Source organism: Mustelus asterias, chromosome 5 (assembly GCF_964213995.1).
Source record: "Mustelus asterias chromosome 5, sMusAst1.hap1.1, whole genome shotgun sequence".
NCBI classification, from domain to species: Eukaryota; Metazoa; Chordata; class Chondrichthyes; order Carcharhiniformes; family Triakidae; genus Mustelus; species Mustelus asterias.
In genome coordinates this window covers 97945673-97961139 of record NC_135805.1, presented here as the reverse complement: position 1 = coordinate 97961139, position 15467 = coordinate 97945673, and the positions used below count along the sequence as shown (strand labels likewise).

Below are 15467 nucleotides of genomic sequence, written 5' to 3'. Positions count from 1 at the left end.
TCTGAATTTAACTGGTGATTCGTGATATATGATACCAGCTATCTGTAGCTTCATGCCAACATGCTGACCCTGTAGTTTAGTCAAATATTAATGAAGCCCCAGGATATACTCTTGCAGTGTGTGGCAGATATAGAAGGAAGGAAACTTATAATGTAGTGATGAGGAAATCTGTCAGAAGACATTAGTTAAGTCCAAATCGGATTAGCTGCTCCTTTTAAGTTTTTGTTTTTATACGATTGGGTCTGTTTAATTGATTAAGTGTTGTATTTTTAAATTTCAGTTTGAGTAAGTGCTTTCCTTGCAATCAAATGACTTGGGAAAGCTTCTTTAGACATGGGCCCATTACAACCTGTGGTTGAAAATGCCCTAATAATTTATTAAATAAGATTACATCTTTATCAGAAAATACTGTACAGAAGTATTTTGGTCCATAAACTGCTGTAGTTCTACCTTACATATATATATATATTATATATTTTAATATTGGAAGTTTACAAAAAAAACTCATTGCTAATGAAAGATTGTGCCTATATATTGAACTATTGTACATGATATATTGAATACGTATTCAGAGGGTTGAAACTCAGGATGTTATCTAATAGGTGAATATATAAATCATATACAGTACATACTTAAAGCTGAAACTGGCATGAGCATCGCACTAGATTTGTACAGGAAATCTAAACTATCAGTACAGAAGATGTACACACTGATGTATCTATGCACTACTCTGCCATAGATGAAGAGCCAATATAGATTATCTGTTACTCCTATGAGTTGCTATTAAGCCATGAATACCAGAAGTAAACATTTCAGCAGCTTCTTTCCTTCCCATCCCACCCCTTACTTATTCATAGGTGTGGACTTTGCTGGTAAAACCAACGTTTATTGCCGATCTCTAATTGCCCCTGAGAAGGCAGTGGTGAGCTGACTTCTTGGCAACTAAGTGGCTTGCTAGGCTATTACAGAAGGAAATTAGGAGTCACATTCCCCACATTTGCTGCAGGTCTGGTGTCACAGGTAGGCCAGACCAGTAAAGACAGCAGATTTCCTTCCCTAAGCTACATTAATGAATCCAATAGGGTTTTCCAATAATCTGATAGTCACATGGTCACTATTACTGATACTAGCATTTTTTAATATTCCAAATGTATTTAGTTAACTGAATTTGAATACCCCTGTTGTCATAGTGAGATTATTAATCCAGTCCTCGGGACTACAAATTGAGTAACATAAGCTATTATGCTACCGTTCCCGGTATAATACATATAAGAAGCAACTTCGTCACATAGTGACACTTCAGTGTAAAATAGTATGGAGAGTTATTTCACCAGGATAAAATTTTACTACTTTTATAAAAAAAGCCTCGAGATAAGAAGATTTTGACCTATTTAGAGTTAGCATTTTTAAATAAAATGGGTATAGAATGACCAGGTGCTCTTATGCGATAATCTAAAGAAATATGCCAAACAGGTAAAAAATATCCTTCAGCTAAATGGTGCTTTTACATTGGCTGCTGTAAAAGGGATTACAGAAACAAATACTAGATCTAGGTATGTTTATTGTTAGTGCAGCAAGTTTGTTCTTATTATCTATGATATAACCATGGAAAGAATCAATCCAGATGGCAACGCAAGACAATATGGCTACAGCCTCTGAAAACTCATGGCATTAATCTCGCTGGTCTTGCTTCTCAATAACAATTCAGAAAACAGCATTGCACACCTGTAGGTGTTGTTCCAATTCACCACCAATGGGGGCATTGATAATAAAACAAAGAGAATCTAAAAATTCTTCTTTCAAATAGTTTCCTCTTGAAATCATTTGCATTTTCAATTTTTTTGACTGGCCTTGCAGTTGATATTTCAGGTAATCGGAGAAAGCTGTCTTCAGAAATGATTTGCTTTTTTTAAAAAAAGATTATTCTGATAGCATAACTTTCAGTGCAGTTTTCTACTGATGTACATTTTAGACATGCACAACCTATGGACTATCCAAGCTTCCTGTTGGTGTTGTCCCAGTGTACAATTGAATTGCTTGAGATCTTCCACCACATTGTTTAGGATTTCTTGTGCTCTGCGGGACTAAGTCTTGCTTTTACCGAATAGTGTACATGCTGTTACACTCTGGTACTGTAGATTTTGCACTCTACAAACCAATTTTCCTTCTAAATGGCCTTTAACAATATAAAGGTAACTGTTTGAAAGCAAAATTGATGATTGTTATAAAGCAGGCATTCATACCCGAATTGCCCAATATCTAAAACAAGTGTCAGGTCTTGTGACACTACTAGAAGTACCATAAGTTATACTATAATACATCCATAGGGATTTTTGCCCCATTTCACCTAATGGTGAGTATGGAATCTACATTCAATGTAGACAGTAAAGAGCAACTTATTCATTGTTTTAAAGCACTGCTACAGCAGAATAAAACAATTCGGGAACTGCTATCCCCATGTCACAGTGTCAACCACTTTGAATGTACTTTTTGATGACTACGCACCCATGCCTGAACACTGGGCAAGGCATGTTTTGCAGGAGTGTCCAAGTGTTAGTGTGGGGATCATACGTTTCCATGTTTCCCAATGCAGGTCCTTCACTACTGACGATTCCTCCTGTAGCATAGATTTTCCTATCCAGTACCACGGCACTGTAACACACAATCCATTATGAGTGAACTGATCAAGTAATCATTATCATGTCATTCACAAAGTGTAAAGGTAAGCTTTTAATTGTCAAGCATACAGTAACTCCTGTGCAGCATACACAGATCACTGAATACTTGTTTTCTTATAATAATATTGTCACCATACAACAGCATGATTTATTCTATAATATGATGGATACATAATTATAAGAATGGGATATATTTTCACCAGGAAACATTTCTTTTTGACTGATTATCATATTGAAATCCCATGTACAAAAAGGTTACTAAATTGAGAACAAACAGCACCTATGGACAGTTTAATGAAATTAAAAAGAAACTCAGTTGGAATTTGTAGCATTGATGATGCTGATTCAACAACACTCTAATCCAGAGAAGGGGAGGTGACATTTTCTGCTTGTGAACAAGATCAGAAACTGACTTTAGTCTCTTCAGTATTCAAATGTCAGACTGCTTCCTGAAACAGAGTTCTTTTTAAAATGTGTAGCTAATCTTGTTGTCACGTACAATATTTGGGGCTAGTATGTGCCAAATGTTTTGTGTCAGGATTGAAAATTCAATAAAACATCTCAGTTCATCTGTGTAGAATCAGTGTGACTTAACTTTGGGGTGGGTTGTTGCATAACTGAAACTTTTAAAAAATATTTAAACAAACATTTATAGCATTTATTTTCCAACCTGTTCCTCCCAACCAAACGTGATGCGTCTGCACACACAATTATGTAAATAGTGTGGGCTCTATATGAGCAATACCAATGCCACAGGATAAAATTATCTATTAGTATATAACCAGATATTTTGTGACTACAACCATTTTTACATTGATCTCAAGAGGCACTTCCATTACTATTACAGAATTTAAATAATAGGTGGCTTCCACTGTAACAGGAATATTTTAATCAGCTATATGATTAAATAAAGTACATGGTAAGAATCTTCTCTTTGAAGTGGTGCTATAATACATTTAGGACCACTAGAAAATTGGTGCCAATTTAGATGCTTGCATTGAAAATTTAAAGAGTTTTATTTTGTAAATATGCCTAACATGAACATGATGGCACATGTCAACTATAACGAGAACATGTGCTTTGTAGAGAAATATCCCAAGGTGCTTCACAGAAGTGTGATGAGACTGAAATTGACACAAGTCGAGGAGGAGATATTTGGATGGGTGATCAAGTATCTAGTTTAAGAGCTAGGTATTGAGGTAAGTACTATAGGAAGAGAGTGAAGTAGAGACAATGTGTGAAGGGAACGTGGTGTTTGAATTTGCAGAAGATGAATGATGCATAGGAGAACATTAGAAGAGCGGAATTTGTTGGTAATGTAAGTATGGATGAGGATTTCTGCAGCAGATAACGGTGAAAGGGAGGAAACGTGCAATTGAAGTAGGCAGAGGGAAAATGAGTTTGAAGTTCAGCTTGGGTCAATAGGATGTTGAGATTGTTTGTTTCAGCCTGAGAGAATCATAATTGGAGAGAATCTCGCTAACAGCCACGAGTTTTTAACGGCAGCTCAAACTGGCAAGTCAAAAACGTAACTGAATTGAGTTGGGATTCATTTGGTGATATTATGACGTGCAATTTTAACAATTTTTATTAATTTTGGAGCTGTGGAAAAATATGCGACAAGCAAATGAAATATCATTACAATTTTGTGTGTAGTCCTGCTCATCTTAAAAACCTAAACCACAGAGAACAAATCTGGGTAGGTCTGAAATCAGCAGGTGTTGGGGTTCCACAGAAATTTGGGTTTACAGAAAGATCAATCTGACATTCATCCTGCTTATGTGTACCACATTCAGCATTATAGTGAAGTGGTTCCTGCCTTTGCAATTTAATCTGTTTCAAAGTATAATATAAGCAAGATAATTTCGCTTCTGCATGCGCCAGTTTTATGTTGCTATTAGTATTAGGAGGATTAGTGCTTGCATGATGAATCAAAGCACAGCCTACGTATGTAGATCACTTTGGTATTGTTTTTGACATTCTGTCAAAGTATCATAAGTAATTTTGTATCATGCCTTAATTTCTTCCTGACAAACTGTTGTTTTTGATGGTTCTTTAGCCCACTACATTCACTCAGCTGTTCATGATGTACAGAACAATTATGGCAACTATTCCTCCAACTCATAATGGAAATACATTTGACTCACTCGAGTCTCAAGGTTTTGCATTGAAGCCCCACTATAGTGATTTGAGCACATGTATTTAGGCTAATACTTCAGTGCAGTGCTGAGGAAGTGCTGCACTGCCATAGGCTGTTGGTCACCTTTTAGAGGAGCTTGTTCTGCTCAAACAGGTGGATGTAAAATACCCCATGGCACAATTCAGAAAAGAGAGTTCTCTTGCTGCTGTAGCCAACATTTATCTATCAATCAATATTGAAAGCAGATGATTGAATTAATTTTATTTCATTGTTGTTGGTGGGACCTTGCTATGTACACACTGGCTTCCATCTTACTCACATTACAAAAGTAACTATGGCTGGAATTCTCTGGCCATTCATGTCCCGCCACCGCTGCCAGTGAGAATGGAAAATTTGGCACTCAGCGCAGCGGGGATGGGAGAACCCAACTGCAGGCAAGGTCAGAGAATCCAGCCCTATGTTTAATTGGATGTAAAACATTTAGGATGTTCTGAGGTCAAGATCTTTCTTTATCCTCTAATTTCTTAGTCATGAAATGACTTACATTATTTAAGCAATGGATTCAAGTACGCTGAGAAATTTGCTTAGGGAAGCATCTCTCAGATGGAGGTTCCTTTGCTCTGAATAACACTTCATAATAAACGGTATATATTATTCATGAACATAAGTACAATTTCCCATTAGTAGAGAACAAAATACGATAATTTGTTCTTTCAAGGTCACTTTAGTTTCTTGGGTTTTATTGATTTGTAACCATTTGTACTCTCTTGAATTGAACATGATTAACTTTAAGGCAAACAAAAAATTATGTTACTGTTCAATTAAAGGGATCAGTTTTATGAAATAGTGTTTTGCACATAGGCAGGAAGGTCAATTGCTGGTATTTGCTGACTTTGCCTTCCTAATAGTGACTGTATTTCAAAGTAATTAACTGCATGCAAAAAGCTTGGGATGTTTAAGATAAATATGATAAGGTGTTATATTAATACAATCCCTTTCCTCAAGTAATCCGATTTCAGTTCAATGACCCATATGTTCAGTCTAGGAAGGAAGAGGAAGAAAAAGTGTTCCTGCTCTTCATAGCTATCAGTGTTGAGTGAGGACATGGTCAGTCTTTGCTGTGACTGAATAGCTTGTTGGACTATTTGTTGGACATATTGTTGGACTCGTACGTGAAAAGAAGAGTCATTTTGGTCAGGTATTCTAGAGCTTTGCCTGACTTTTGCAGCCATCTTCCCGACATAATTCACTGCTTTTTGTAGAGAAGCAGGAAGAAATTTTTTGAAATTGTGCAAATCTATGAGTATAAACTCATAATATAATGATGTGAATGGCCTAATTTCACCTGGAAATTATATAATTGTCATGAAAAGAGTGCTCAGTTCTTCTCCCTCAAATTGAGTTGCATTGCTAAACTTGCTTGGCAATGACCCATTAAAGCAGGGCTCATTCAGGACTTCTTTACATGCCCCACAGCTAGATGTCACTGCTGCATTCCGTACACATTATTCAGGAAACACTCCACCAAATCCCCTCATTAGAGTAAAATGGTATGCTATGGGAATTATGGTCACTTCTCTTTGCTATAATCATATGCATCAGCATATATGATTATGAAAATGTAGAATATCTTCCAAGATGCTGGTGCATAAAGGCAAAAAAATTATGCATGTTGTCTTTTAGTCCCTAAGAGCCCTTTTTTAGGTCTGTTGTAAGTATATAATACTGTTGCTTAAAAGCTGCGTAACTTAAATCTGTTGTAAGTGTATAATATTGATGCTTTAGAGCTGTGTATAAATACAGATGATTAAAATCAGAGAGTTGAATACATCTCATTACTAGACTTGTTTTTCATAGATTAATATGTAAAGGCATTCATCAGAATATTAAATATATAAAACCTTAATCCAAAAGCATGAAATTTGAAATTGCAGCATCTAACGATGAGGAATTTATATTTTTAAATTAGATTCTAATTAGATTATTTCATTTATACACCAGCACCTTGGGAGATTTTATTTATTTAGAGAATACAATCGCTGAAGCCAAAGCAATAGCCTCCTCCTTTGCCAGGAAGAATTTTACAATCCCTTCCCACCGAACTCAATGGAGGTTTGAATGGCTTGCAGCATTTTCCAGCCTAGCCCTTGCTGCGATGGGGCCACGTTGCACATGTAGGGGCCACTCCTCGGTGATGTGCAGCACTGTTTGTGTCTTTCCATAAGTGCATAAAGGGTTTGTACTGAGGCCCCAGCCATGGAGGTTGGCTGCACAGGGACCCTAGCCTGTCCTGAACCTAATTAGCAAGGACCACTGTCATAATGGATGTTCAAAGCCTTGCCATTCAACAGATGGGGTTTAACACAAGGAACTTATTAGTGACTTCCCATGTTTCCTATTCCTTGATTCTAAGATTCCTGCTGGTAGATCTTGCTCCGGAAGGGTGGGTTGAACAGGTCATTATGGAGCAATAGGTGAGGTGCAGTATGGATGGTTTCAACTAGCTAGTGGGTTTCTGTCAGTCAGAGGATGTTGGCGGAATGATATTTGCAAGGACAGGAAGCCGGGGAGGATTGTCGAACAAGGAGTTCCGGTTATGATGAGAATTGTTGCATTCAATTGAGTGCCAACAAGATATTTATGTGATGCCATCAGGTGCACAGTACACTGCTATAAGGTATGTGCTGAGGTCCAGAGTGTTATGGTAGCAGCAACCCATATAGATCCAGCAAGTTTGGCTGGTAGATTGTTTCTGACCTTTGCTGCTGTTTTCAAATGTTCCCAGAAGAACAGAGTCCTATCTCGAATCACTTCAAAGTATGTTGTGTTGGGATCATGCTTAAGTCTCTGGCCATCCACGTAGATATGCAATTCTTCTTTGACATTGGTGTTATGGAGGTGGAATATACTGGAAATGGTTTTAGAGGGATTCAATTTGAGATACCAATAGTCTGTCAACTTTATAACTTCTTCATTAAGCATCTACTCCAGAGTGCAGGAGGATGGAGCTTGGGTGGCACAACAGATGTCACCAGAAGAGGTGAAGTTATGGAAAGTGGTTGCGGGCAGGTTATTTGTATACATGTTGAACAGGACTGGGGCTTGCACTGAGCCCTGTGGCAATCCGTCTTCTCCATGCACCTCTCCCTTGCCCAATGTGGACTCTGAATCGCCTGTTGAAAAGGAGCATTTCAACAACTTGTCCCACCTAGGTTGAAATCATTCTGGGCAGCTTTAGGAAACCAGCCAATTTGCCACACTGTGTGACAGGCAGCTGTGAGATCCAATAGCACTATGCCTCTATTCAGGTTCTTTTGGAAGCCATTTTCAATGGGTGCTAGAACTTGATCATGTGCTGCATCCTTGACAGAAACCAGCTTGGTCGATTTGAAGGATGATCTCCTCTTCCAGGGATGCATGTTGTAGGATAAGATGTTCAAACATTTTAAAGCACACAAAGTAGTGAAACCAGTTGATAGCTGGCCACCAATGAGAAATCTTTTCCAAGTTTTGGAATGGCAATGATTTTTAACTACACGCCACTCCTTTGGGAGTGAGTTTGAGTTGATAATTTTTGTGTAGAGCTGAGTCAGCCAGCGACACCCACATCCCATGAATCAATTTAAAAAAGGACACTTTCTAGCATGACATTTAGAGAATGGGGGTGGAGTGAGAGACAGCCTTTTTAAATCTTTCTATCTATTGGGCATATTCACATATTATTTCAAAAAATAAGTAGTCTCTTCTACCAGAATGATAAGGGTTACATGTCTGCAGTGTTTGAGGAATACTGATTGTGCCTCAACAACATGCCTGAATCTTAACCTCAGGAGAGTACAACATTATGACATTTCTAATTCCTATCCTTTGTTCTTCTGACAAATCCCCAACTTCTGGGACATTTTTGGGGAGGTTTGTGGTGTAAGCTCCATTAAACTGAAACTGTATAAGCCCATTTAATTTAAAACTCTTACAGCAATTAAAGATCTAAATCCTACTTGCAGACATGAAAGGATCCAGCTTCCATTCTCAGTATGTCTGATCTGCAACTATTTGTGAAGGTGATGCTATTAACTGAAACTCCTGGTCTAGTATATTAGCTTATTAGCCATAGGGTCAGGGACAGCAACCTGCTGCTCGGACTGTAACTGCGGCAGAAACTATCTTGTGGGCATAACCACAGGATAGAATCAGGGAGCCATGAGACACTAGCCGGGATTTTCTGCTCCCATTTTATTTTTGGCGGGTTTGGCGACGGGAGCAAAAAATCTTGAGAGAGGAGCAAATGGTGTTTCATGCTGATGTAAAAATGTGACGCAATGGTCCATGACCCCGGCAGTGAGATAATGGGAATCCTGATGTCAAACATTGAGAATATCATTTCCACACGTTAACATCTCATTATCAGGCCTCTATGCCTGAATCATTCCCCCCCATTGTAAGAAAGTCAATTCATGCCAGCTCGAGGGCAGACTGATGTGAATTATAAATGGTCTCCCAAGGCATGCAGTTGGGAGTTGTGGGGGAGTAGACCTCCCAGAGTAGCTCCGATGAGTCCATTGCACAGGGGGAGGGGGTCATGCCTAGGTTGTGCTGGGGAGTTGGCGAGGGGTTGGAGTTTCCATATGAACTTTTGTGAATTTGGACGGCCTTTATCAATGGCGCCCTGATCTTCAGAAACCCAAGTTTCTGGCGAACCCGCACCACCAGCGTGATGGCGTGGGACTCCAACCTTTAAGTTTTTTGCACTATGGCGCACCACTTTTCCCACCTGTTATTGGCCTTTGCCATTATTCGGGAAAATTCCACCCAATGTGTTGGCTGGGAAGCACTGATACTACCTATTTGTTAAGAATTGCGATGGTTTATTGACTGGGGAGTTTCCGATTCCAGATAAAATGTAAATAAGTTTTATGGATTATGCACTGTGGTGAAATATGAGCTCTCAGGAAATATGATTAGTTCATAATATTGAATTCCAATTAGCAAACTAAAAGTTACCAGAGATGGTAAATGATGTTGAAAAAATATTCAGCAAATCTTTCTTTTCTCTTTGAGACAGAGAAAGGCTTTCTTAATTTTGTATTTGGAGATGTTCCAATAATGCGTTTCAATGCAATTCATATGGTTATTCCTTAGGATCAGGAATAGACCATTCACCCCAATTACAACTCCATTTACACACCTTTCATCCCTAACTCTGGATGCCCTTGACTAATAAATACCTGTTATTCTCAGCGTTGAAAGTTTCAGTTGACCCAGGAGCAATTTGTGGGGAGAGTTTTGGATTTCCACTATCCTAGCGTGCTTCCTTACATTATACCAATTCTAAGTTAATGCCTCCTGTTCTGAACTCATACACTAGAGGAAATAGATTTTCTCTACTTACAGTTTCAAATCCTTTTATCATTTTAATATCTCAAGCTTGTCCTCCTAATATAACCCTTCAACCCCATGTCATTTGATAAATAGTCATGGTGTCTCTTCCCAAGGCCAATAATATCGTTCCTGAAGTATGTTACCCACAACTGAATGCAATACTCCAAATGAGTTCTGAACAGTGCTCTGCAAAACTGAAACATAACATTGTTATTTTGGTATTATAGTTCCATTGAGATAAAAGTCCAACCCTCTATTTGCCTTTATGGTTATATTTTGAATGCGTTCATCTGATTTCAGATCTAGACCAGCATTCCTTTGTTCCTTCAGCTGTTTCTATTCTTTTAGCATTAAGAAAATATTCCAATTTGCAATTCTTGGATTCAAAGTGGCTGACCTCATACATTCAATTGTATCTGCCATTATTTTTCCCCATTAATTTAACCTCCATCCATTTATATCTCCCTGCTCTCGTCTACACAATTTACTATTTCCTAGCTTGGAGACAACTGCAAATTCTGATGAACAATATTCCATTGCTTTATCCAAGTCACTGCTATAAATGGTGAGAAGCTGAGGTTCCAGTACAGATCCACAGGGAACACCATTTGCCACATCCTGCCAATCTTCCATCCTCCTTCTTCTTCCTATTCGGTCTTCAACTTCCCAACCCATTTTGAGCCAATATATTGATGGAGTCGATGCCTCATTAAGCAGTTGCAAAATCTAAATTATTCAAATAACAATGAACACAAATATTGTGTGTGGTAAGCCCAATGCTCTGGATGAATATCACAATATTTTCAAGAGATTAGAATATCTGGAATAAACTCAACGCATTAACTTAAATACATCTCTATTTGAGTCTTAATCCACAATCTTCCTCTGAAAGCAATGAGACCACCCTGACAGTGTGAAAGAATTGAACAAGATAGCAAGGTTTTCACACACAAACTGGATGAATAATGAGACAATGACATGCTATATATAAGGAACTTGGCAGGGTAAGACTAATTATAAGATGTAGAAGGTTGATGGTGCAAGATTACATGCCACAAAATATGGCCTTTCAATCTGTCCCACATGTATTGCTCATGCCAAGACCTCCTACAACCCTACAGCTCTTTCATTACATCTCACAGCTACTTTATATCAATAACAGCTGCCACAGTCAAGCTGTAATGGAATGCCTTGCTACATCCACCTCCTCATGTGCAGAGATACAAGTTCAGAATAGTGTTGCTGTAGCCAATTGTGTTTAGAACAAGGGGCTCTAATGTACTTGCTATCTATGAGGATGAGGATAAAGGTTGTTGGAAGCACAGCCAGAATGGCACTCTGGAATAGAAAGTTGCCCAAAGGAGGAAGCAGGAGGAGGGGAAGTACAATGGAGTGTCAATTGACTGAGAAGTGACAATGCTATGAACTGTGTCACGGTTGACATATTTTTGGGAATTTTAACTTTCATATAGATTGGGATAAACAGACTAGCACAAGAAAATTCTCGAAAGGTAGCAAATTTCTTTTTAAAGTTTATTTATTAGGCTTAAATTATCACTGCAATGAAGTTATTGTGAAAGTCCCCTAGTTTCCCCACTCCAGCGCCTGTTCGGGTGCACTGAGGGAGAATTTAGCATGGCCAATGCACCTAATCAGCACGTCCTTCAAACTGGAAGGAAACTGGAGCACCCGGAGGAAACCCACGCAGACACGGGGAGAACGTGCAAACTCCACACAGATAGTGACCCAAGCTGGGAATCGAATTGGAACCCTGGCACCTGTGAGGCAGCAGCGCTAGCCACTGTGTCACTGTGCTGCCCCTACCTTGAATGTGTCTGTCACAGGTTTTGCTGCAGAAAACTAACAGGATGATGTATATTAGCTTTAGCAATCAGAATCAGATTTAGCTAACAGCCTAATGCTGTGTGAACATTTATTTAACAGTGACCATAACATTGAGTTCAGCGTAGTGTTTGAAAGAGAGATGAAAAACAGATACTAAGATTGGCGATTTATTTAAGGCTGACGTCAATGCAATGAGACTGACTGTCCACAGTAAACTGAGCAAATCCATTAATGGTTAAGACAACAGATGATCAGTGGGAAGCGTTTAAAAATTATAATTGTATGTGATATAGAACGAGTCCAAACACCAAAAAAGCTAATACCCTACTTGCCAGAAAACAGCATTGGACAGCTAAATAAGAAAGAGACAACATGAAACTAGAAATAAAAGCATACAAATGGCAAAGATCCTGGAGGACAGGAACGACACAAGGAATGCTAAAGGGTGACAAAACCAAGAGCGAAAGGAGTGTGACAAGAAAGTTCCAAGGGATAGCAAAACCAACCCAAAATCATTTTCGATTATATTTGGGAAAAGAGCATAGTCAGGAGCATTATGCGCCCCTTGATAACCATTAGATGGATTGGCCATGCTAAATTGCTCTTTAGTATCCAAATGCATGGGGTTACAGGGGTGGGTGAGCGGGGGAGACCTGGGTCAGATGCTATTTCATGGTGTCAGAGTGGTTAGCACTGCTGCCTCACAGCGCCAGGGGCCTGGGTTCAGTTCCAGGCTGTCTGTGGAATTTGTACATTCTTCCCACATCTGTGTGGGTTTCCTCTGGGTGCTCCGGTTTCCTTCCACAGTCCGAAGATGTGTAGGTTAGATGGATTAGCCTGAAATGTGTGGGGTTATGGAGATAGGTTGGGGGAGAAGGCCTGGGTAAGATACACTGTCAGAGAGTCGGTGCAGACTTGATGGGCTGAATGGCCGCCTTCTGCACTGTAGGGATGGTTTCCATCCCAGGGTTTTAAAGCGAGTGAGTAAGAACATTGCAGATACCTGAACTATAATCTTCTCAATTCTCTCAGTTCAGGAAATTTATTTTAGACTGAAAAATTGCTCATGTAATTTTGCTATTTAAGAAAGATGTCAGCAGGAAACTTGGGAATTATAGAAAAGTTCTGTTGCAAAATTACTGGAGACTACAATTTAAGATCGGGTGATTGCTAATTGTGAAAATTTTCAGATGATCAGAGAAAGCCTCCATGATTAAAGAGTAGGACCTGCCTGACCAATCTGATTCAATTCTTTTGAAAAGTAGTGTTCAGGGAAATGTCTGTAGCTGTTATTTATATGGATTTCTAGAAAGCTTTTGATAAAGACCCTCAAAGTAGAATGTTAGCTAAAGTTGAAGCCCATGAAGGCAAATTGTTGGTTTAATTAAGCAAGTGGTTGAGCAGCAGGTGTAGATCGCAAGAAACTACAAAGGGTTGTGAACTTAGCCCAGTCCATCACTCAAACCATCCAATGATTCCGTCTACACTTCCCACTGCCTCAGAAAAGCAGCCAGCATAATCAAGGACCCCACGCATCCTGGACATACTCTCTTCTACTTTCCGTCAGGAAAAAGATATAAAGGTCTGAGATCACATACCAACTGGTTCAAGAACAGCTTCTTCCCTGCTGGCATCAGACTTTTGAATGGACCCACCTTATATTAAGCTGAGTTTTCTCTACACTCTATCTGTAACTGCAACACTATATTCTGCACCCTCTCCAGGTACATAGTAAATTAAAATGTACATTACAGAAAATAATCAAAAAGATTATAGTATAGTATAAAATTAGAGTCCGGTTTCTCAGGAGTGAAATTAAGAAACACCTCTATACACAGAGTGGTAGAAGTTTGACATTCACTCCTGCAAAAGACCATTGATGTTGGACCAATTGTTATTTTTGAGTCTGAAGTTAATAGAATTTTGTCAACCAAAGATATTAGAAAAATATGAGACAAAAGGCGGTTATATGGAATTCAGCTGTAGATTAGATGGAATGGTGAAACAAACTAGAAAGAATAAAGGTCCTAGTTTTGTTCCAATGGCCGTACAAATCAAAGCACTGTAAAGCATTGTCAGAACTGACATCTAGAATGGGCTTTGGGTTGGGCTTGTGGCTGCTATCACTGAGTTACTTTGGAAAATAGTAGCAATGAGGTGACACTGGGCAGCTATGTGAAGGGGCATTACAGGCCATTCAAGTTTGGTTGAATAATCTGTTTCCAAACTCTAACTCAAATGTATTTCTGTGCCCTAGATTTGTATAACGTTCTGCAGAAATATTATTGACATGGCCATCAAACTATTAAATCCAGGGTCAGTCATCGATCTTAACACAAGAGAAACAGGAAAGGTTTGTATGATTTCAGGAAGGGGATTCTTTGAAGGTCAAAATAGATAAAATTTGCTGATCAATTATCCTGAAAAGATAATTAGTTTCCGGGCCCTACTTATTCAAAACGGAGAGAAAATTATTCAATGCAGTTGTGGGATAATGAACTTAATTTTATACACAAGAAATCGGGAAATGATAGACAAATCAAAAAGCAATCTATTATTTTTTAGTCAGAATGGACTGTGCAAAGTACAGGAGCTCAACAGAGGCTCTGAGTTTTGAAAATAAATTCATGGATATGATGTGAAATATGTGTTCTAAATATAAAGATGGGTTGTATATATATAAAAATATAATGTTGAGAAAACCCTGATAAAAAGGTCATCGATCTGCAATGTTAACTCTTTGTTTTCTCTTCACAGATGCTGCCCGACCTGCTCGGTATTTCCAGCATATCTTGTTGTATTTTTCAGATTTCCAACATCGCAGTACTTTGCTTTTGATATAAGTAACATGCTGTGATGAGGACAGTAATAAAATTAGGATTGAAACTGAAAGCAGATGGAGTTACTTTGCCTATGAATATTATATTCACAGCTGATTGTGCAAGTGATGAATTTACAAAGCTGATGCCAGCCTTTTATGCTTTTCCTTCAAGTGTGGCTTTCTCAGCAGAATTAAAAATGATAAAACAAGGCCAAAATGTTGATATTTTTTGAATTATCTAAGGACGTTATGCTATAGAGGCAGATTCTATTCATCCATTTAAATGACAGCAGAAGGGATTATGTGATAGGGATTAAATGATGAAGCTGGGACAGATGGCCCACAGGGGTCCTGGATTTCAGGAAGGAATGATTTTATTGCTTATTCCTAGTTGTCTTGAAGGGCATTAAGAATCAGCCATTCTTTTCCTATTTAATCACATGATTAACTGGACTAACAACCTAGAGGTATTGGCAATGATATTAACATCGCCACTATGGATGGGAGGTCAGGTGAGGGGGGGGTTGGGGTGTCAGGTTTCAAAAACTTCAAATCAAGGAACCTATCTTCAACCATCTGTGCACACCACTGCTGCCATTGTTCC

General features: G+C 38.7%; 1 protein-coding gene across 4 annotated transcripts in view; it reads right to left on the bottom strand.

Annotated features, from left to right (window-relative positions):
- Window positions 1-209: 209 nt before the first annotated feature.
- The window catches only part of klhl29 (kelch like family member 29), a 423156-nt gene continuing 407898 nt past the window's right edge, over window positions 210-15467 (bottom strand). For all 4 annotated transcript variants that reach the window (XM_078213081.1, XM_078213080.1, XM_078213079.1 and 1 more), the window contains one exon: window positions 210-2652. In XM_078213081.1, the coding sequence (XP_078069207.1) occupies window positions 2469-2652 (184 nt within the window). In that variant the 3' untranslated portion in view covers window positions 210-2468. The remainder of the gene's footprint in view (window positions 2653-15467) is intronic.